This window comes from Parasteatoda tepidariorum, chromosome 4, assembly GCF_043381705.1.
Source record: "Parasteatoda tepidariorum isolate YZ-2023 chromosome 4, CAS_Ptep_4.0, whole genome shotgun sequence".
In the NCBI taxonomy this organism is placed as follows: Eukaryota; Metazoa; Arthropoda; class Arachnida; order Araneae; family Theridiidae; genus Parasteatoda; species Parasteatoda tepidariorum.
Window position 1 is genome coordinate 32,551,900 of NC_092207.1, and position 24,709 is coordinate 32,576,608.

Below are 24,709 nucleotides of genomic sequence, written 5' to 3' on the forward strand. Positions count from 1 at the left end.
TTTTAATCTGCTATTAAAATTCTTGCATGTTTAATTTTAATTAGCTTCTCTATTCCTTTACTTAAAAAATTTCATTTTTAGTTTTCCAAACAATTTTATTTTAGTCCATTGTATTCCAAGTTTTCAATTTTTAGAAAATAATTAAATTTCAAGTTTAGAAATATAATCCTTACCTACGGACATACAGCTATTTTGTGATATGTCCGATTTTTATTTGACCAATTTTCAAGGGTAAAAATAATTATCAAAAAGAAAATCAGTTTAGAAAAAAATGATTCTCATCGTATGAAATAATAATAATTCTATCATTATAAGGTTCTGTAGATGCTCTTAATTTTTCTCCATTGTAATGAAAAAGGCATCATTATTAATTAACCATTTATCATTTACACTGAATAAAAAAAGTCATGTTTTTCCATTAATTATTTTCAAAATTTATACTGCAAATAAGGAGCTTTTTACTGAACTTACAGACAATCCTCATACAATAGAATGAAATTTACTTTTTACAAATTAAATTGAAAGAGACTTTTTTTTAAATCTTAATTGGAATAATTTCTGTCAAATATTTATTAATTTATATTCATCTCGCCTTTTAAAACTCGCCAGATTAAAAATAATATAACACTTTACATTGAAATGGAATTGGATGTAGATGAAATTGAGATCTTGTTCATCAGAACAACCATGACGCCTAAATTCATATCTCCATTTAGAGAAATGGGGGAAATGACCTCCCCAATATCCCATACACAACATCCTTCTAAAAACTTCATTATGCAAATTAGTCTGACATCATCCTGTAATTATAATGAGTGTAGCAGTGAGTAAATAAATGAATTAATTATTCAATGGAACGAGAGAAGAAAAAAACTGAATTAGTGAAGCGGCGAGTTATTATATCAATGAATCGGCGCGGATCAGGGAACCAATGCATTGCTGATTCATAGAATTAATGAATCAATACAAGTAAAATGTATCGAGAGAAAAAACTATTGTCTAAGCTTAAGAGGATGATATACCACGGGAGAAGCTTAACGTCACAAGCTCTCTTTCACCTTCATAACTAATTTAAAATTTGAAGGAAAGAAAAAGTGAATTCAGGCAATTGTATAGTAAGTCATAAATATTCAATTACTGAAGAAAAAAAATTCTAAAATATCGAAATACAAGCAAATTATTCGTCGAGAACTTTTCCATTGCGTAATCCTAAGTTATCCTCTCATAATTCATTTTCATATTTTAAAAATTTCTTTTCAATATTCGAAACTTCGTGTCTTACTCTATGTTTGCTTGAACTCTCTTTCTCTATACTTTAAATTTTAAATTAGTTATTGAGGTAAAAGAGAATTTGGGGGAAAATAGTTTTCTCCCGCGATATGGCGTCCTCTTAAGCAGTAGCAAAAAGTTCATTTTCCGGTTTTCAGGAATTAACACGAATTATTTTTCTTTTATTCTCATTCAGATGTGGATGAATGCCGTGAAGAAAGTCATGATTGCATTCCTACTGAAAGCTGTATCAATTCCATAGGCAGTTACAGATGCGTTCCCATTGTTCAGTGCCCACATGGCTACAGGTGGCGACCAGAACGAAGCAAGTGCGACGGTGAGTCATCCTTATCCAACCCAGAGCTTCTATCTACGAATTTCGTAGAGATTTTTTCAAGGGGAAAAGTTTTGTATGACTCTATGTTAACTAGATGTGAATATTATACATTCGTTGATTTCAGTATAATAGAAAACATAAGCAAGCACATCGTTAAAACTATAGTGCGACTTTCAGGAGAACTCCTCCAGACATCCGTCTCTCATCGTGGCGGTTACTATGGTTACGAGGAAAGGTCACTTCGAATAGGGGTGTGGGGCGAATTGTTTTGTCTTAATCTTATCGTAGGTTGTCGTAAGTAAACCAATCGACACCTACTTTCCTCCATTTCACCCCTCATTAGAAATGTGCTCTCGCTTGTTACCATAGCAACAGACAGCCCCAGACTTTCAGTCTGGAGGAGTTCTCCTCTAATCCGCACAATAAATTTACTGACTAATTAAATAACTTCCTTTACCACATGTCTAGAGCTTTGTCAGTGACTTACAAGGTAAAACTAATTCAAGTAATATGGTGTAAGCATCTAGAGCAGGTTTTTACTCAGATCGATAAGAAAGTATCGAAAATTCCTCTCTTTTAAATCTGCTTTTTCTTGTTTCCACAACAGCAGACGCTCCTAAACTGTGGCGGGAGGACTACTTTGGTTAGGCAGACAGTAGTCAATTTAGTAAGCTATTGGGATTACAATCCGCTTAGTAAGCAATATTTTATTGTTGCTTTTCCTTGGAGGAGATAGCTTAGAATTACTGATTTTTGTTGCAACTGAAACAAATAAATTGATAAAGTTTGAAAAAATTAAAGAAATGTTTTATTCAATTACCTGGCAGAAAAAAATTTGTTTTATTCAATATAGCTGAGTATAATATGTTTCTAAGCATATAATCACGTGATTGCTTTTTAAACTAATTATATTAAAACTCCTTTTTTTTCCTTGCCTCTTCAAGATGTGGACGAATGCTCTGAAGGTAGTCATGACTGTGATTCAAGATCCCAAACATGCGTCAATACAGTTGGTAGCTACCAATGCCAGTCTAGACCCAACCAAAGAGTCACTAACTGTGGTACTGGATACACGTACAATTCCATTTCAGATACATGTGAAGGTAAGTAACATGATTTAAGGGAAACCAGGATTTTAAGTTATACGGATGAGTATTAACATTGAAAATTTTGCGAAAACTAGTGATTTTTACATGGACTCAATGATTCAAAAATGTTCAGGGACGTAAAATTTAAAAATTCTCATATGCAATATTGCTTCGGTATTAGTACTTTGTAGCACTACTTGGCTTATGAAGGTACTGTAAAGTGTGATATAATATGTGCTTAGTTGCACATATTCTCCATGCACGTATCCATGCACAGATTCTCCATGCACGATACATCGTTACAGCCGTTTTTCTATTTTGCTGAAAGGGATAGTTATAAGAGGGAAAACATGATATAACGTTAAAATAATTTTTACTTTTAATCATTTTATGATTTATTACAACTAGTTGTGGTGAATCGTTTATTCACGGAAATGCCAAGTTCGGATGAATCGAACTTAATTAATTTTGCATGGCAATTTTTAAATTCAAATACAATTACATACTGTATTTGAATAGAAAAGCCTAAGTTGCAAAAATAGATGTAGTTTAATGTTTTATATTCACCTACTGATGGAATTAATTTTGCTGCCCCTAATTTCAACATGCTTCGCGGAAGAGAAAAGTCTGGTAAAATTACGTTTTAGGAATCTAAGTTCTTAGGAAGTAAAAATATTTTCGGGGACTTTTGAAAAGTTCTTATTTATTTCAAATGCATCAATATAATTCCAATTCTTAACGCATTACGAATATTTGGGATGTGTACTCTGTTAGAATTTTCTTTTTAAAATTACCGCAAAATAATCTGCAGCAATCTGTCCAACCAATTCAGTACTGTAAACTTTACGGTACAGAACATTTTTTTACTTTTGCGATTTCAAAATTGTTTGTGACCAGTATGGTTACAATGAATACAAAACTATATGGTTTTTTAACTTTTTACTATTAGCATGGTTTCAAAATCACAAATAATAAATTTAACTGGACATTGGAGTTACGCTTTCCGTTAGATTAGGGGCATTGGAGTTAAATTGTAATCGAGTTTTTTTTTTTTTTTCAAATGAACCTTGGATATGGTTTATTTAATTTATGTGGTTGTTTCACCAATTGTAAGAGAAAGGAAATACTAGACTTTTTTGTGTCAAGCATGTTAATGGTGCTGCCATCTATGCGTGAATGAGAGTATCTTATACTAATAGCCCGGATTCTCAAATTGGAGTACAGGACGCTGGAAACGCTATGCTGAAATGAAGTAATGGAATGTCAACGCTGAGATTCAAACCCCCATTCTATCGGTCATGAGACTAACGGATTAGCCCTCGCAGCGATAATACGTCCACAGTTGTACGGAACTAGATGGCTTCATAAAGTGAACCTAGTTGGTGCGATAATATTCTGGTTGTTTAACCGTATTAGGTGAAAGCAGTTAAACGGTTTTTCTAACAGTTAGTTTGAATACCATCTTATTTACGGTTTTTTTAAGTGATTTGTATGAATATGGTAAAATAACAATTAAATAAATTGTTATTTAACCATTTTTTCCGAGAAATTTCAAACAGTGTGGTGGGTTGTTCTTATCAAACGACTTTCTAAAAATAGCTATTAGTTTTTATTAACATTGGTTTATTTCATTTTAGATTTGAATGAATGTGATATATTCCAACCATGCAAAAGTGACCAACAATGTGAAAATACACTTGGAAGCTACAAATGCTTTTGTCAGCAAGGGTATACATTGGATGCAATCACTAAACAATGCAAAGGTAATAACAAGCGAAAACAATGTGTCATAATGTACCCTAGCTAGTATCAAAGCAGCACTTTCTTTTGAATAAATCATATGGGTAGATTACATCGGGACAATTCATTAAGTTTTCCTGTTTGTGACCCATAAAGTGATAAAAGTTAATCTTTATGATTAACCTGTGGGGCATGTAGTTACAGACCATGTCAACCGTCATCTATGAAAAGGTACCCCACAATAGAGTCGAGTTAACATGTCTTATATACTAGTGAATTGTAGTTGTAATTTTGTAGTGGTAGATACGCTACAGTACTCCCCCACCAGAATTTTATCTGTGATAGAATTCGATGATTGGATACCACTAGTTGAATAATTGCTGTTCTTGTGCGAAGCCGGGAGAGCTATAGTAAGATCATCGTACTTCTTGAGTGCTGAATGTGAGAGGTGTATTAACTTCACGGTCGTAGTCGCTCCTGTGTTGCCTTTAGCAGTCGAGTGTATGCAGGCTGACGTTGTGTGCTCGAGACTGAGTAGCAACAGTGCGAGGAGGTGGATAATGTTGCAGTCACAAGTAGCAAGTTAACTATTCAATGTGGACCATCCAATGAAGTAGGCGTATCCATACAAAGTGGGCGTTTTTGCCAAGGTAGGCGTGTTCACATCACGTCCGAAGGTCACCAATGTGAGGCAAGTAGTTGTTATCGACCATGTCAACCGTCATCTATGAAAAGGTACCCCACCATAGAATCGAGTTAATATGTCTTATATACTAGTGAATTGTAGTTGTAATTTTGTATTGGTAGATACGCTACAAACCCATATGGGATACAGGAAATAAATGTTATATTAATTAATAATTATTTATGGTCCGTAGTTACTGCATGATAAATTTGAACTGTGTGCTTAGACTGGGTTTTTACTTAGTATTTCTAAATAACTATTAAGGATTTATAACTTACTGAGTGACAAGTTTTTACACAGTTAGATACTATAAAGAGAGAAAATCCTCATATTAAGTAGTTATACATAATTGTAATCAATTTATTTACAATGATGAATCCGAATATCTATATCATAATCTGAGTTCATTAAAAAGCAGACAATTTAGGCATAAATATTTTGATCACAATGTTTGTTTAATAGCGATGTTAACTTGCTCATCTTCTTTTTCTTTCATTTATTATATATATTTTTTCTCTTGTTTTATTTTATTTTATTTTACTTTACTTTATTTCATTTTATTTTATTTTAATTTGTTTCATTTCCCTTTATTTCATTTTATTTTCACTTATTTTATTTCATTTATTTATTTATTTATTTATTTATTTTTATTTATTTATTTATTTTTTTTATTTATTAATTTTTCGACTTTAATTATCTTTTTTTTCTGCATATGGCTCAAAAATATTTCCTTTAAAGAAAAGCGATTGCATCCGTTTGCAACTTGTTTTGAAAATAAAACAAATTTGTGATATATTGAGAAAAAAAATTACTGACATATTTTTACTGATTTAAGTTAATTTAAATTAAATTTGATTAAGTTAAATTTCTAACTGGAAATAATGCTTAATTAATATAGCTCTTTAAATTTTAAGACTGTTACATAACCAAGCTAGCAATGACAGTTTCAGCTTAAAATCGAAACATGAGCTTCAATTTGGTAAAAAAAAAATTTCAATATTTTTTATTCGAATCTAGTTTCTTATTGGATAATATGTGGTGATTCAATAATGTAGGGAATTGGAAATGTTTTTAATTTATTTTTATCTCATAATACTCAAACATTTCTAAAAATTATAATAATTTATAAAAAAAATCTAGTATATTTCTAAAACTAACTTTTGTTAAGTTTCTGACAAAAGTCAATTGGCGTTTTCTGAACAAGCAGTTACTATCAAATGAAAAGTCCCAAAAAACTATGTATATACTAGTCCAGTGTTTCCCAAAGTGTGCTACGCGTACCCCCAAGGGTAACGGGAACAGTTTATCGGGGGTACGCGTTCTTATGCGAAATATCTTGCAACAAACGAAAATTTCAATAAATTTTATTTAAAAGCAAAGCTAGCCATGAAAATTCGTGACTACGTATTTTTCTATTGGCTATTTTTGCAGAGTTAACAGTTAATAATTAGTGGTGTCAACAGCCAGTTATAATTTTTAACTTTTGTGCAGTTTTTTATAGTAAAAAATGCATTCTTTTTTTATTAGTGGTACACAGAGTTATGAAAAATTTAGAAAGGGTTAACAAAAGTCATAAGTTTGGGACACACTGTACTAGTCAATGGAAAAACTTCTTTAGTTTCAATAATTGAAATAAGAACAGTTGACATATCTCACGCTCTCAAAACAAGACCCCCATACCGTTAATGAAAAAATCTGTTACGTCTTTTAAGTGTTGATGTGTCTTAATAATGGGTGCCTTGCTTTGAGCGTACGAAGCATGTCGATTTCTTTCGCCTCAATTTTTAATTGACAATATAATACCAGTTGAAACTGTTATTTATTTCGTAAATAACAATCATAATTGTCTTCTGACAATTTAGCTTAACTTTTTTTATCACGATTCTAATCCTAACTTTTTTATACCCTTAATCACTTTGTCTTTCAGATGTAAATGAATGCCAGTTAGAATTGCATTCATGTGCGCACAGTCAACGGTGTGACAACACGATTGGTTCTTTCACGTGCGTACGAGTTACAAGTTGTGGTACTGGATATACTTTAAACGCTGCTACCAATCATTGTGAAGGTAACGAACATTTAGATTGCATAAACTTTAATTAAAAATACAAAAAATTTTCAACTCTTGTTTAATTTTATCGATAATTTTTTTTAATATCCCTGACCCATACTTTCATGAAAAAATAACGCACTCCGCTTTTTGCTTTAATAATTGAATTGTCAGTCTATAAATTATCCATGAAAATATTTAACTAGGAGTTTCATATCCCATAATCCGTCTATTCACAAGATTTGCCCCTGCTTGCATTTTATAGTAAAGTAAAGGATTCTTGAAACAGTTCGTTGTGGGCCAAGGAGGTTAAGGCTTCACAATTTCGGGACCAACGGCGTGAATGTGGGTCAGCAGATCCATAGTGACCACAGTGCTAACGAAAAATTTCCTCAGTGGTAGATGGACCATGAATTAGAGTCCCCTTACCGTCAGACTAACTGTTGGAGGTTTTCGTACTTTTTTTCTTCATGAAACACAAATGCGGATTACTTCCTCCACAAAGAGTCTCCGAGATGGAAAGTCCACCACGAAGGCAAATTTCTCCCAATTCTTGATCCAGAAGTTCCCCTGTCTTCTGGATCGGGTTCAAAATTGCAAAGCTGGGGAATTGAACATTGGTAGCCGTAAACTCAAAATTGTATCGGCTGTTCGACGACGATTATAAAATCAAATATGGTCAGCACAAGCTAGTACCAATTGATCTGAAGTTAAGTGGGCTTCAAGCGGGCACTGGGATCGAACCCCAGTTTTTATATTTTACAGTATTTTAGTACATTTTTAGGTGGCATGCAAAATAATTTTTTTTTCAGACATCAGCTTTCGTTACAAAAAAACTGTTGGTCACGCCTGATATAAATTAATAAAATTATAATTCAGATCAAGCCGACCAGGTGGCCGAGTAGTTAGCGTGCCTGACTGCGGAGCCGATGGTTGCGGGTTCGAATCCCGCTCAGGGCATGGATGTATCTTTCTCTCTCTGTGCTCTATGTCCTTTCTTCTGTGTAATTGTGTGAATGTTACCCGCCCTATAAACGGGTTTGTGGTTGTATGACGTAGCCGACGCTACTCCACGGCCGTGGCTTAGCCATAGGTGCTCACTGGGTAACGATAAGAGAGTAGCAATTCTGGCATTTCTGAGGCCAATGGGAAATAGACACAAGTGCCCGTCATTACCCAAAGAAAAAATAAATAATTCCGATCAACAGTATTTAAAAAATGAATAAAAACTAACAGAGTGTAAGCAAACAAAATATAAATTAAAATAAAATGGAGAATAAGTGAATACAATATGAACTAGCGGCATACATGAAATTCATATTCCTAATTATATTCGTGCTGCTCAAAATTATTTCTTTTCTAGATGATGATGAGTGCACGTTGGGTAACCACAATTGTGGAAATGGATTCGTGTGTCGTAATACAGCAGGTTCTTTCAGATGCGACAGAAGTAAATGTCCAGCTGGTCAGAAGCTGTTATCGGATGGCACGTGTAAAGTGGTCATTTGCGGAACTGGAATGGAACATGATGACGATGGAAACTGCATAGGTGAGGCAAATATATCTGAAACTACACTAAAAACCGCCATCATTAAAAATTATGATGACGCACAGAATTAAATAAATAAAAAAACATTTTTATTTTAGTTTTGCAAGTATTTCAACGTATTTCTGATGTTAACAGCTATATTTATAAGGAAATACTTCTAAATTTTGCTTAATTTATTTATTATCTAGCGATACATATTAGAGTAACACTAATGAGCTTGTTTTTTTTAAAAAAAAGCATGAATTTCTTGGTATTTTTATTGATCATACAATAAATAAAAAGTCATTGTTTACGAATAAATAAAATTTAAAAAGCGAGAAATATTTAAATGAAAAAAATTAAAAATGAATCGTTGCTTTTGCATTGTTTCGACATATTTTTGATTATATTTAATCTATTTGGATTACTGATGTTGTAAAAATTATTTCTCAAAGAAACCTGTCAATTTCCATCCATTTTATTAAAAGCTTTAAAACTTTCAAATTATTTATTTTATAAGCAATGCCCGTTGGATATTTTCTTTAACAAAATGGAGACACGCATGAAAACACTCTTTAAAAGTCTGAATTTGTCATTTAATTAAATTTAGGCAATAACTCAATGGGAACAGATCCTACGAGCAACAGAAACCAGATGATTTCTATTATTCTGTATGAATTCTACATGAATTCCGAAGATGAATTTTGTTACATTTCTTAAAAGATGCGAGTCGTTTAATGCAAACCCTACGTGCAGAGGAAACCACCCTAAACAAGTGTATTCTGTTAAATGTCTCAGAAATCATTTCAGGATTTTTTTAAAAATCCTTTTTTTTTTTAAATATTTCTTAATACCTTAAAATGACGTTTTCAAATTTATAAAAGCAGGTAAAATATCGATGACATTTTTCAAATTAGAAGAACGCGTAACTTAAAATATTCATTGGTTGACTTCCAATTTAAACTGTATATCAGAAATTACATTATTTACACTAGTAGTGCAGTGGATTACCACATTCTGTTACGTATTTTTTTATTAAAAAAAAATTTTCGATGAATTTCTTTGGAAATTTTCAATTTTTTTAATAATTTTTTTGCAATAAATTTTATAATTAAATTTTACGTGCTTTTGTAGGTATTCACATATGTAATCTAAAACTTCTAATCCGACATCATCGCACTTCTACTCATTCTACTTTACATCCTTCTAAAAAAAGACTTTATTAACAAAAATCTATATATTTATACTTCTTGTAAACAATGTAAGCTTCAATTTTACATTTTAAATTTCAAATGAACCAATAAAGATTTCGAGTTAATTTGCTCGGGTAACTTAAAAAAAAATATCAAGAAATACTGTTTAGAACTTTTCTATTCGCATGCAATAGACTGTGAAAGGCTACGCAAAAGATTAAGAATTCGAGTACTTAGATATTTTACCTGCTCAATAAAATTTGTACGTAGAGTTCACACAGTAAAAAACTGGCTTTCTTGTTTCAAAAGTTAGTTTTAAGGCCTAGTGCCTCCTTAAATAAATGTTCTTTTTACACTCTTAGTCAGAAACTCTTTTTTTACTATGAAAAATACAGCAAATTTGTGCTGTCTTGCAGATGTGAATGAATGCATTCGGGGACATGCCTGTCGCACTTATCAGCGATGCGTCAACACCGTAGGTTCTTATCGGTGCCAAAATCTTATCAATTGTGAAGCTGGTTATGAACTCAATGAACAAGGGGACCAGTGCGTTGGTATGTTATCTTTCAAATTCAGAATATACACACGTATATATATATATATATATATAAATTGTATTAAGTTTTTAGCCGGCTTTGAAACTCATGACCAAATAACTTTTTGAACAGCTTGATATATCATATCTAGGAAAAAGCAAGAACCGAATTAGCTTGTAGAACATGCAACTTTATAATTAATTGATGCGTTTCTTTGTAGGAAAGAAATATCCATTCGGTTATTTATAAATCAGCTATTTTGATATGGTTAAATTTTACTCCTAATATTATTCAATAGTTGAATCGAGTTTAATTTAGTTTACGTACTTACAGGCGCAACTACGTATGTGATGTTAAAAGGCATGACAATCACGCATGCAGTTCTACAATATCTGGTATCATTGTTGTCATGGTCAAATCAGACTGGCGAGAAAGGGTTATTAAATTCTTGACAACAGTAATTATTACTAACATTAAACTGTACTTTAATTATACTATAATGGACACACTGTATATCATTCGAATAGTTTATATAAATTAATAATGTTTGAATTTTCTAATAAATGAATATTCATCACGTAAATTTGATTTCTTAATGTAATCTGTCAGTTGTTTCATTTCAAAATTAATCTCAAATTTCTAAATTAGTAGTTATTTTATCAATAGAATAGTTTTAAAATTTTGGGGACCGTCTTAGATACAAATAGATAGAATAAATTAATATTCTCGAAAGTTTCTCGCAAATACATACAACACACTCCTGCAAATGACGCAACCAGTAAGAAACGCAAAAAGTAAAAAAAAAAAAAAAAAAAAAATAATCNTTCATTTTAAACCATTGGTAGCACATCTGGTTGTTAATTTTGTTAAAACGAAAATATTCCAATGACATCAATGATTTTGATTGTTAACAATTTTTGATTCTGAATCATGTTATTTGTAGATATCGATGAATGTGTACGTGGATTAGCAGAATGTGACCAGCAACAGACATGCCGCAATCGCCCAGGTGGTTACATTTGCGAATGTCCAAGAGGATATTCTCTCAACACCCAACGAGTATGCGAAGGTAATTTATTATCTACATGACCATAAATACATATCTGCATCTTCAAATTCATTCTTTAAATTCAAAATAACCTCCTAAGATACAATCGACATTCACAAGCATGCGAAACAAAACAATAATTATGTTTTATGAAAAACAGCATGAATGGCGGGCACGTCTCCTAAGCATTCTTTAAATGTTGCTTCTCTCGTAACTGTCATCAATGCTTTTTTAAATGCCCTCAGTTTTTTTTATTATACTTAAAAAGCTATACAGCGAGATTAATACTCATTTTTCAAAGAATGAATTTATTACAACTGAACCTGCATAAGCACAATAAAAACATAATATCGAACACTTCATTTGTTAATATGAATCATTCACTTTAAACCCTTAAATTTTTCCCAAACTTAAAGCTCAGTTTGTTTTTACTTTTCGTAACCCACGTTAAGAAGAGAATTTTAATTCAGAAATTTACATCGTTCCGACTTTCTTTGCCACTGAATAGGAAAAATGTATACACAGATGAGTCTTTTTCAAGAAATTAATCTTGAATGACCTGGATTTATAAAAAAAAGTGCACCAATTTTTAAATTAGCGCGTTTCAATTTAGGAACAGAATAAAAAAAATGCAAAATGTATACACTTAAATAACTCTAAGAAACTCATCAATCTCACCACCAGTCGCTGGGGCTATGTTTTTTAGACTGCGCATGGCCGCTGAAAATCCACCAATGATCAATTTTTTTTACAGAGCAACCAAAAGGAATGCTTTTCTATTCAGATGGAAATACGAATCATCCAATCGAAATAGTACAAACAATTTGTTGCCATTCTTAACTGCTAAATAATGACGACTGATTTAAACCACACCAGAGATGTAGTTCAGCCGCTGACTGAAACATCTCTATTATAAACAGACGATTACAATCAAGTACAGCCTTGACCTGATGTAACGAATAAAAAAAATTAAATATTAACCCTCCTAAAAAGCGTTGAATTCCTAAACAAAATTGTACTGGAAGTTTCTTGCTACGCACTATTTTCCCATTTAATAATATAGAGAAACTGATTTTTTTTATGTGAAAAAAGCCGAGAATAAGTCTCAGAATTTTAAGGAATATGCAACTTTTTGATTACTTTGTGTCCTTTTTGATTAAATACAGTTAGTAACATCAAATATCACTGGTAATGTCTTTTTAATATTTAAAAAAAAACATAATGGTCTACTCTTTAATTTATTACAATGACTGATGCTAAACCAATGAGAAAAATAATTCAAAAATTTTAAAAAATCTTTCGGTACAATTTCTAAAATTTTCCTTTTCAACTGCTATCTCAATTTTACGACTCTAGTACCAACAGTTCTGGAGTAAGAGACACGCTCTGGTGTTAGATAAGAGAGAGATATAAGGACACAGGGTTAACTATTCCTTTTATTATTATTGATTAATGCATCCTTCATGTATGTACCATAATGTTAACTGGATTTCAGATATTGATGAATGTACCAGATTCCGCGGACAGATTTGTGCCAGTCACTCAGAGTGTATCAACACGCAGGGATCTTACAAGTGCAACTGTAACGAAGGATTTCGTGCTGGAAATGATGACAAGACTTGCGCTGGTAAGAGATTTAATTGATGAATTATTTCATATATAAAATAAATGTATATGTCGCATTAAATTAAGGCTTCACTGTAAAGAATGGATGCTCAAATTTCACGAAACTGCCTTTCCTAGTATTTGATCCTCGACAACATTTCGTCAAAGTTACGAAATAACTATCGATCGAATTTTGTAAAAAGTTAAGAAATATTTCATCATTCTAGTTTCGATCGTTTAGCCTTCATTCTAGTTTCGTCAGCAATCAATTCAATTCTCAATTCAATCTCGTCAATTGACAATCTCCCACAATGTTGTGCGATGAGATTCTGAGTTGAGGAAATGTTTTCATACTTTATTTTAGAGTTCGTGTTCGTTCACGAAATCACATGGTTTCGTGACGAAATGGTTCTCAAAATTGACGAAATACAGCTCAAGGATTGTTGAATCGTCAAAAAAGAGAGCTTTACTTCGGAGGGAGTTTCCAAAACTAATAATAATAATACCTTTTGTTACTTTTGCAAAGTTCTGAAATTTCGTCTTAAGGAAAAATGTGCTTTTCAAATTAAAATGTTCATTTAGTCAACTCAAGGTAAATACACATTAAGGATTAGTTTATTAAGCATTATTTGAAGTAAATAATAATTCTTTATCAACAATGTGTCAAATAATAGTTTAAGGACTATTTACAAAATATACACGCCATTTCATCGTTTTTTCTACCATAGTATATGGTGTTCAAATCGCAATGCTATCACTTAATTGAAATGCTCACTATTTCATTGCCTTGCGATAACATAGTAAAAATTCACTGCGGTCCATCATTGTCCGATGTTACGCTATAACAAAAACGTTGTTTTTCAGATAGCAGAAAGAATGAAAAACGCACCCTTATAAAATAGCAGCACATAGCTAGAAATTATAATTCCAGTTGTAATTCAGCTATAATCAACAATTGATATCATACGAAAAAAAGTACTAAAATTAAGTATAAAAAGTTAACAACCTCTTTAAAATCAAAAATAACACTGACAGCACCTTAGGCGATTCTCTTTCTCTTTGTAAATGAAGCACTTAATAAAAAAAGGCACTAAGTTACATTTTTAATTAAAACATATTGATATTTCTATGAGGAAAATCCTATTTTAGTCGTATTTTATTTAATTCTACTCAAATTCTATTTAAATCAGCATTAATTTATATTGTAAACACGCAAAGTTTCCAAGATCTAAGTGAATAAAGGTAACAAGTGGATAAGGCTACATGTGACCAAAATTTATTTTGAGAATCAAAGATTCCAAATGCATTTGGTAGCTAAAAATATTAATTATTGTCACTACACTAAAAAAATACTAATTATTTGGTAACTAAAAATACTAATTAGTTATTACCATAAATACTAATTATTGTAATAAAAACTGTCGTATTTTATTTAATTCTACTTAAATCCTATTTAAATCAGCATTAATTTATATTGTCAACTCCCTAAGTTTCAAAGATCTAAGTGGATAAAGGTAATAAGTGGATAAGGCTACATGTGATCAAAAAATTTTTTGAGAATCAAAGAAGATTCCAAATGCATTTGGTAACTAAAAATACTAATTATTGTCACTACACTAAAGAAATACTAATTATTTGGTAACTAAAAATACTAATTATTTGGTAACTAAATATACTAATTAGTTACTGCAATAAATATATTATTGTAATAAATACTGTCGTATTTTATTTAATTCTACTTAAATCCTATTTAAATCAGTATTAATTTATATTGTCAACTCCCAAAGTTTCAAAGATCTAAGTGGATAATGGTAATAAGTGGATAAGGCTACATGTGATCAAGGAAATTTTTGAGAATCAAAGAAGATTCCAAAAGCATTTGGTAACTAACAGTCGACGAATAACCTCACAAAGTCTCTGTTTCAGCGGCATGATCAAAACACCAACAGTTTCGAGCGCTTTGACGCTAATTTTTTAAAGGAGAGTTAAGAATTTATAGTTTTCGCAAATTTCGGACAAGAAATAAAAGCAAGAAATATTCTTTATTTCCTAAAATTAATAAATAAATTTTAAATCTGATTTACGCAAATTTACTGAAATGGCAATTTAGTATCTTCATCCTCTAAATTTTCCAAAGTTTGTTATGAAAGAAGGGAAAGAAAGAAGGTATTTAATAGTTTAAATTTAAGTGTTGTTCTTTTTTTAAAAAAAGCACAATTTTGATTTTAGCCACAATAGCAGAATTAAAATTTTTAAGCTTTATCTGATAAATCACTCTTCACTTTTACAGTTTATGCCATATGTTCCTGAAGAATTTGTAATAAATTGAGACTTTTTATTCAAAAAGTTTAACTTTATTGACTGTATACTTATATGTTTCAGATGTTGACGAGTGTTCGGAATCTCCAAATATCTGTCAACAAACCTGCAATAACGTTTGGGGATCATATCAGTGCTCCTGTAAGCTAGGTTACACCCTCGGCCCTGATGAAAGATCCTGTATAGGTAATATGAATTGCATGTAAATAATTAAACATTTATAATAACAGAGATTTCCATGTTAATAAAGGAATCCTCGCATATTATTAACATGGAATATTATAGATTTCCATGTTATAATATTCCATCTTAATAATATAAGACAGAGATTTCCTGCATATATATTTCTGTTGTTTTGTATTTTCTATAATCAGATTTTGTCTGTTTGCTTTGAAGGAAATTTCATTAAAGGATTTTATGAAATTTGTATGAAAAAATTTAGATAAATTATCAATAGTTAATATATTTAAAATGAGTAAATCATTATTAATTTTTCGGAACTGCTTGTGATAAATTTGTTATAAGTAGTGACTGTTTGCATTTTTTGTATTTCATACATTGATTAAGAGCGTGTGGGTTTCATAATAATATATTTTCAACTTATTTATTTTAAATTTTATACAAGATATGATAATATTTCGGGGAGGAAAAGGCATACAATTTACCAATTTTTATGAACACAAATTAAAATATATTGGTACTGATGCGTGCCTAAAAATATTCATGCATTTTACTTTTTGAGCACACTCTAAAAAAAAGTTTTTCAAAATCGAGTAAAAATGAGTAAAAATAGCTCCAAACTAAATATTAGTCGATTTTGAAATCCCCATGTATTCATTATTGAAACGCATATGGATGATTCTCACGAAACATGACAATTCGGGCCAAAAAACTTCTTCAAATTTAAAGTCTTCAAAATAATTAAAAAAAAATTTTGTGTACTTCTTTGGCTACACTTATTAATATCTTATAGACAGCAGTGTAGTTTATTGACATTTGCTCGAGAAAAAAAATAAAATAGAAATTCACCAAATCTTGAATGCCAGGAAAATGACATATTACCTTAGAAGTTTTAAAAACAGCCATTTTAAGTTAATAGTAAGTAACTCAACTTAAGCCTTTATGTTAGATGGACCATAAATTGCTTAAATTAATTCTTTTTATCCACTGTAGAAAGAAACAAAAAAATTTTTGTTGCTGATATGTACAGAATAAAATTGTGTATAATAATCAATCATTAAATAAATAAATAACTTTGATTACATCCAAGCATATTACAATCATACATAAACTTGGTATTAGGTTAATATTTGCTTTCCCTCTTTACAGTATTAGCAGTTAAAAAGAATTTCTGGTAACACTTCAATGTCCTGGCATTCATAAGCCAGGAAAATGACAGCCAGGATAATGACAAATTCGCCATTTTATAGCATATAACTTTACTTTAATTTAATATTTTGGCCGAAGACGTTTATATTCTGCAGAAAACAACAGTATTTCTTAAAATAACTCAGATAAATCTATGTAGTTTTTGTTATTAATGATTTCAAGAAGCCAGGAAAATGACAGCATAAAAACCTACTCACCTTGAAAAATTTTTTGAAATAGATTTTGAGCCAGAAAATTGGTTCTTTATTCATGCAACAAGACATGTTCAGATAGGAGGGTATCTAATCAATCTATTAACATAAGATATTGATTCCTGGCGCTATCTATTTTGGTTATAAATCACTAAATAAAAGTAGCCAGGAAAATGACAGATTTTCATGGGACAAACAAACTATTGACAGAAAAAATTATTTTAAACGAAGTTTTAGTAAGCAATACCCTCTGCGTATATTCTAGAAATGCTTACATAGGATAAGATAAAAAAAATTAGATTTTGAAAAATGTATGGGAAGTTTTAAAGCTAGTTATTATTGAAAATATTGTTTGGGACATGCCCGGAAAATGATATTTTGATATTCAATTAAAGTTTTTTAAGTATACAAAACAGTCAATGCTAGTGCAAAGCCATTTTAAAATGCTAACAGCAATGCTATTTGTTTATTTTTTTTAAAAAAAGTTCTTTTAGTATTATAGTATTAGATCTTGGAGCAAGGGACAGTGAATTTCATGTTTCGTGAGAATCACCCATATATTAATTTTTGAGCAAAATGCATAGTCTCTTAAAGTGTTGTGGGAGGGGGGGAAATGTGTGGGAAAGATATTCGTTAGCTGCCAGCAGGATTCGAAGCAAGGACTTCTGGGTTCGTAATAGAATGCTCTAGCAACCATATAGTTGTACATCCATGTACAATGAGACTTAGGAAGCATTTTACATTTCCAGATATCGCAAATTAGGAAAAAAATGAAGTTAAAATTTCCGATCTCCTGACTAAACTATTGGTACCATTTTTTTTCCATATTGCAACTCTTAGTACCATTAAAATTAGAAATTAGTAGGTCATGATATGCCACTACATAAAACTTCCCAACTCTTCGTGGACTGAGTTGTACAACTATGGTGCTTCTGGAGGCCCTTGGTTCGAAACCGAGGAGCCAAAAAGCATCTCCCTCACACATATCTCCCCCCACATCAATTTTGAGACTATGTATTTTGTATGGGTATATGCTGCCTCAATTTTAAATACATTGGTTTTATTGTTCCATTGGGTATACATTGGTATACATATTGTATACACTGGTATTATTTGTTTCAAAGCTTTTTTTTCTCAATCTTTGAGAAATTTTTTTTACTGTATGAAAAGCAATTTATTATGAGGACAACTTAGAATATATGGATGCAGAATAGAAAAATTGTAAGCAAGAAAAAATATGTGATTTAATTTTTATGTATAAAAAGCATTTTATTGTGAGGACGAATCAAAATACGTAGATATACATTATTAGGAATTGTAAGTAAAAGAAACACATACACTTTACTTTTTATGCCTGGAAAACATTTTATTGTGAGGACAAATTAGAATAAGTAGATGCAAAATCGGAAAGTTGTACTGAGAAAAAGTGTTTTTTTTTTTGGAAGTGATACCCTATAGAAGAATTAACGTCATCATTACAGCATTAAAGTTTTATTAAAGATAGAAAACACGAGAGAAAGAAAATCAAAAAAAAAATCCAAGATGGTTAAGACAGAGGGAGTATTTTAAGGGAATATTTATTTCATAAAATGTCTATTCCAATCTCTTTTTTTTTAATTTGAATTTTTTTGTGTAGTTATTTATGAAAAGTAATTGACTCAAAATATGATATATTTTTTCTTGTATTAAAGATATAAACGAATGCGAAGTGTATGGAGGTCTAGGGAATCTTTGCATCGGTTTCTGTATCAACGAACCAGGATCTTTCAAATGCTCTTGTCCAAGTGGTTACAGATTAGCATCGGACGGAAGAACCTGCCAAGGTATTTCTGCGACTGTGTACTTTTCGTTTTTAAAATAAGTATCCTTAGTTTTATATCAATTCTACTTAATTTTAACCGTTTTTAGTTAATATTAAAAACAGTAATTCATTTTATTTAAAAAAGTAATTTTTAAAATTTTTAAATTCATTTATACAGACAGTTTAAATATATTTTATTCAGAACTCTTAATATATGGTAAAATACCATATTACCATATACAGTATATACACCGAAGAGCCATTACATTATGATCCCCCTCCATCTATAACAATGGGCTCGCCCAGGTTTTCATAGTTTCTCGCCCAGGAACAATGTTTTCATGGGGCACATTAGGACCCATAATCCTCATAGAACAATTCCTGACGTCTGTAAGCTACTTGAACATAGTTGCAGACCAGATTCACCCACTCATGGCAACAGTTTTTCCTGCGGAGGATAATGCACCATGTCATAAGGGTCGAATCGTCATGGATTGGTTCGAGGAGCATTCCAGTGACTTTCAAGTCATGTCTTGGCCCCCAAATTCACCTGACCTTAATGCAATAGAACATTTGTGGTCCTACTTGGAAAACCAAATTCGTGCTGCCACGCTACCCTCTCGCAATATGAGGGAATTGCTGGACCAGTTGGTGAGCGCTTGGTACCAGATACCTCAGACTACCTATCAGCACCTTGTGAAATCAATGCCACGGTGGGTACTAGCAGTTTTGAGGGCTAAAGGTGGCCCTACATGTTATTAGCAGGTAGCAGGGTGGTCATAATGTAATGGCTCTTCGGTGTATACAGATAATATATACCTGTAAATGATAAAATACAAGGTATTCTCTAATCAATATAAGTTAAAAATCCTCACCTAGCATGTAATGAAAAACTTTACATTACTGACCGCAAATTATTATTTAAATTTAAAAAAAATATTATCAAAAGTTAATTAGTTCTCATCACTTAGTGGTTAAGGAACTGAACTGTCATTGTGAGGAACTGGGATTCGATTCCCAGTGCCAAAGCCTGCCGATATTATTTTTCATGAAATTGTAGAGCTTTGACCTCACTGGCTGGCAAGGAATTATTGCAGAAATGCCTTACTTCACTTTTTTGCTTTTTTTAATGAAAAGTATAAAAAGTGGAAGCAAAAATCTAATTATGAACGATTCATGTTTTGGATGTACCTAAAAGTATAGATATTTTGTTACAGCCCATCTTTTTACTTTGAGCTAAATCATGTAAATGCTGTGTATTTATTTTTGCAATTTTAATGTAGTACATTCTTTGATTGACCTTAATAATGATTCATTGTATTTTGATAATATATTTAATTATTTTGCTCAAATAGATGTAATAAAGACAATAGCCAAAAGCTATTTCTCAGTATATAAAATATCTTTTTAGTTTTGTAGTTAGTCTTATAAATTGAGCTTGTTCTTTAACAATTTAAATTTTCGCTTGTGTACTTAAAAATGCTACTTTTTTATTTAATTTTACTTGCATTTGTTATTCCTGACAATTCAAAAACTGAACTTTTTAATTAAAAGTATAAATTATTCAATGTAAAAAAAAATACACTCTCTGAATAACTTTCTACCTAATGTTTGCATTTTCGCAAATACAAATGGAATTTTATTGGTTAGAGCATAGATTTTAAATGTGCTAATTAATAAGTGAAAGTAATGATTTAGGTTACAAACTCAGGCGCAAATACTTATTTTTTAAATATGAAACTTTCTTGAGAGTTTTCAAAATCGATATTCAAATTTTTTCGAACCTCAAAATATATGGGGAGATTGCTGTAATCTGGAAACTATAATGAGAAAAGAGTAAAAAAAAAAAGTTTAAGCTTCTTAATTTTTTTTTTCGTATTCTGCCATATCTCTGAAACTATTGAAGCAAATGAAAAGAATTTTTCCCCAGTGATAAAAATCGTATATTTATTTCAATAAATTTAGTCAAGGTTTACCTCCCGAACTACAAGGTTTGAATCTTATTATATGAAAATTCAAAGCTTGTCAAAAGATATTCAGTGTAGTTTGTTTTTTGTTTATTTATTAATAAATTAATTTTCTTCTTTCACACTGCACTTTGCCATTAAATATAAGACGCAATTGCAATGTTCATTTAAATTAGAATAACTCTATTTAGAATTGGATTTGAGTTTTCTTAATAGAAATTTAAAAATTTTCAATTATTCATGGCCAAACTAGATCTTTTTATTAATTAATTGTCAATCAAAATAATTTTTTTCAGATATTGATGAATGCCGTGAACAAAATGTGTGTAATGATGACAAAGCTGTTTGCTTAAACACTAGAGGAGGTTATAAATGTAATAGAATCGACTGTCCACCCAACTATTATAAAGATAACTCTCACAAAAAGTAAGTCATTTTAATTTTACGCAACAAATGAAAAAAAAAATCTATAGCCGGACTGGAAAAAAGCAAGTGCACAGCACTATTTCTTTAATTGCAATCTGCCTCCCTTTAGGAATGGACTGTTCCATATCTTATGAGGATGGAGAAAGATAAGGGGTTTTTCCTGAAACAGAAGAAACAATCAGAATTTATTTTCGAATTCAAAATTCGAATGCAAAATATTATACCTTTCTAATACCGAAAGGCATTTAAAAGAATTTTCACTCGCGTTTGCCACACTTAGTATTAATTTTTAATTTCTTTTATTGCATTTATTCATATTTCTTCAGTCGTTGGGGCATTTTTATGCCCGGAAGTTACGATTAACAAAATTTAATTTAGTAAAAATATCAGAATGGGAAATATAATGCAATGGCACTTACAAATAAATAACATCTGTGAAAAGAATACCGATCAATGGCACTTTACCTTTAAAAAACTACATCAGTCATGGAAATGTGTGATCAGGGGTATGTCCAGACATTTTGTGAAAGGTCCGGTTTTTTTTATAAAATTGAGAAAAAATTACTCGTAATTTGTGGATATAAAATAATTTTTATAAATTTGTATAAATAGGGTCCGGTTATTGCAAAATACTTTTTAAAGGAGTTTTTAAATTGTAATAAGATTATGCTCAGCACTGTAAAATTATAATAAAAAAAATAAATTTTCAAAAATAAACAGCAATTGCTGCTTCAAAATTAGAGATGCAACATACAAATATTTGTTATTTAGCCTATACTGCTGAACGCAGAATATTCATTTCGGACGAATAAAGGAAGAAGCGTCTGACAAAGACATAACTTAATTCGTTTACATCTGTCTTTCTCGGTTTCGCCCCTGGGAAGAGTTTATTGGATTAACAAAACAGTAATGAAGATAAAGAAATTTGTAAAGGGTCCGATTGAAGGAAAACTCATTTTGTGAAGGGTCCGTTTTTAAGTTAAAATATTTTGTGAAGGGTTCGTTTTCATGAAAACATATTTTGTGAAGGGTCCGTTAAGGGACCCAAATTTCTTCTGAACAAACCCCTGGTGATGCATTTTATAACTTTATGAACAGGCAAAAGAAAAGTAAAAATCACTCCCATTGGGAAAAAGCTCAAAATTGATGAATTATCGCTGTTTGTAGGCTGTTAGTTTTGTAATCTTGCTGCCGACGAATAATTTTTGCGGCCCTCACTAATTATCTTAGATTTAAAACAATAAAATTATGCTGTTGGTAATATTAGATGGGTGCTTTAATACTGTTTTATGGTTTTGTTTTTAACTGACAAATACCTATTTGAATGCTTCTAAAAATTGTCTTAACGTAAATGGCGCAAAAGTAAGGACAATGTTCAAAAATTTAAAAATTTTTGAATAATGTAAAACATGTGCTGTATTAACATAATTTAAGCAGAAAAAAATATGCGTAGAAATTATAAAATCACTCCCACTAAACATTCTAAGAAATGTCTGTTAAATTTGAAGAATTGAGCGTTAATTTATTCGGCCGTTAATTTATACAAACGTTAATTTATACAGACATTATGGAACGTTCCCCGATACCTTTATCGTATATTTTTAGTATCTCTGTCAAAAATTATGTAAAAATAATGCACCCATTGGAGTTCACAAATTAATGCTCACGAAACCAAATTAAAGTTTCTGAAAAAAAATTTATAAGAGCTTGACAAGCTATTAACAAAATATTAAGTAAGCATCTAAATGTTATATAAATTTTAATGTGGTATTAAACACATCACCACTTAAAAAAATTTTACACTATAAACACATTACACTGTAAAAATTAACAATAAGCTATCTGGCAATCAAACTGATTTTTTTATTTTTTTTATTTCTTTTTCTCAACAATGTTTCGTTAAATTTTTATCGTATTTTTGTTTTTCCTTGCGTTATTTGCAATCCCTAATTTGCATATTTTATTTACTTCGTCATCTACAAGGATTCTAAAGCTATCTAGTCAGTCATTACGGTATACCCAGTGTCCTCTTTTTTGCAATAATACAGGTAAAAAAATGTGTTTCATGTCAACAAAATAATATTTAAAGTAAAAACGTGAAACAAAATGTTAGAAAATTATGCGTCTTAAATAAACTTCTTACATGAACTAATTTTCAAATAATTCATATTTAAGTCAATTTAGGGATTATTTTTAAAGCTTTCGATATTGGTTATTAAGAATTGAGCGATTGGTAGTTTTTAGTTTTACAATTTGTGAAAAAATTTGAAATATATGAGAGAAAGGTATAAATAGAGAAGAAATCTGTACAATATTGTTGTTTCTTTGTTGATATGAGTAAGTCAGATTCTTCTATTTATTGAGTATTTTCTTTCATTTAAAACTAGGGTTGAGGAGATGTTCTTGTAAAATTTTCAAACTAAACCATAATCGTCATTTTAATTTAAATGTATTTTTTACCTATGAGAAATGTATACTTCGTTTTTAATTAACGAAGTATTTTAATTAACAAATTATTTATAACTGTTGCAGGCAATTTATTATAATATCTTAGTAAAACCTACAACTGCAATGTGCAAATATTGCTATTTCTATTAATTTTTGGAAATTATTGGGTTGTTTGGAATGTAATTTCGTTTTTTCATAACAGAGAACTTTACTATGTTTTCTCACAGCTAATTTCGCACTTAAGCTGCATAATCATTGTATATTTTGATAGCTTATAAAGCAACGCTTGCTTGTGGCAAAGTTCTGTTGATTCTAAGCAGTAGTTTTTGGTTGATGACTTTTCGAAAGTGGTTTACTACATAGAGGACGAAATGCTGCTCAAACAAGAAAAAATTATACGATATACATGCAGAAGATGTATTGGCATTACACCCGCGCGAAAACTGTTTTGCACAATTTAGAATGAGATGCACGAAGATTTTACCACGCCCTCTTAAGCTGATGAAGACGCAATAAAGGCATTAACTGATGCAAACAGCTGAATAAAACTCGTGAGGTTTCCGAGATATTAAATTTATCAAATTTGACTTTTCATGACCATTTGAAAAGCCTAATGGTTTAACCTCAAAGCGCGATATATGGGTTCCAGAAAGAAATTTGTGCCGTCACGTGGACGTCTGCGATTTGCTTCTCAGACGTCAAGAAAATTATCCTTTTTTGAAGCGCATCATCACTAGAGACAAGAAATGGATAGTCTACAAAAATGATCCTGTCACTGCAAAATTTTTTAGGTGGTAAAATCTTTGTTTCGAATAAGGAGGTCAAAATTCATCTAGATCAGTTTTTTTTTGCCAGAAAAGAACAAAAATTTTATTCTAGTAAATTCCTGCAACTGCTAGAAAGATGGCAAAGCGTATTAGACCAGAGTGATTTAATAAAATATTTATTCACATTAAAAAAATTGCCTTTATTTTCACGGAGGAAAGAAAATGAAATTACTTTCCAAACAACCCAATATTTGCTCCAACTCTTAATATTCTTCTCTAATAAATAGTTGTTTTTTTTTTTAAAAAAAAAAAGTCAAAATAT

At 30.7% G+C, this 24,709-nt stretch overlaps 1 protein-coding gene across 2 annotated transcripts in view; it reads left to right on the forward strand.

Moving 5' to 3' along the window:
• Window positions 1-24,709, forward strand: part of LOC107442863 (fibrillin-1) — a 59,455-nt gene that overhangs the window by 27,304 nt on the left and 7,442 nt on the right. For both annotated transcript variants that reach the window (XM_016056527.3, XM_016056537.3), the window contains exons 13-23: window positions 1,466-1,606; window positions 2,551-2,709; window positions 4,332-4,457; window positions 7,047-7,187; window positions 8,533-8,718; window positions 10,307-10,444; window positions 11,370-11,495; window positions 12,970-13,101; window positions 15,462-15,584; window positions 18,670-18,801; window positions 21,043-21,172. In XM_016056527.3, coding sequence (XP_015912013.1) covers window positions 1,466-1,606; window positions 2,551-2,709; window positions 4,332-4,457; window positions 7,047-7,187; window positions 8,533-8,718; window positions 10,307-10,444; window positions 11,370-11,495; window positions 12,970-13,101; window positions 15,462-15,584; window positions 18,670-18,801; window positions 21,043-21,172 — 1,534 coding nt within the window. The remainder of the gene's footprint in view (window positions 1-1,465; window positions 1,607-2,550; window positions 2,710-4,331; window positions 4,458-7,046; window positions 7,188-8,532; window positions 8,719-10,306; window positions 10,445-11,369; window positions 11,496-12,969; window positions 13,102-15,461; window positions 15,585-18,669; window positions 18,802-21,042; window positions 21,173-24,709) is intronic.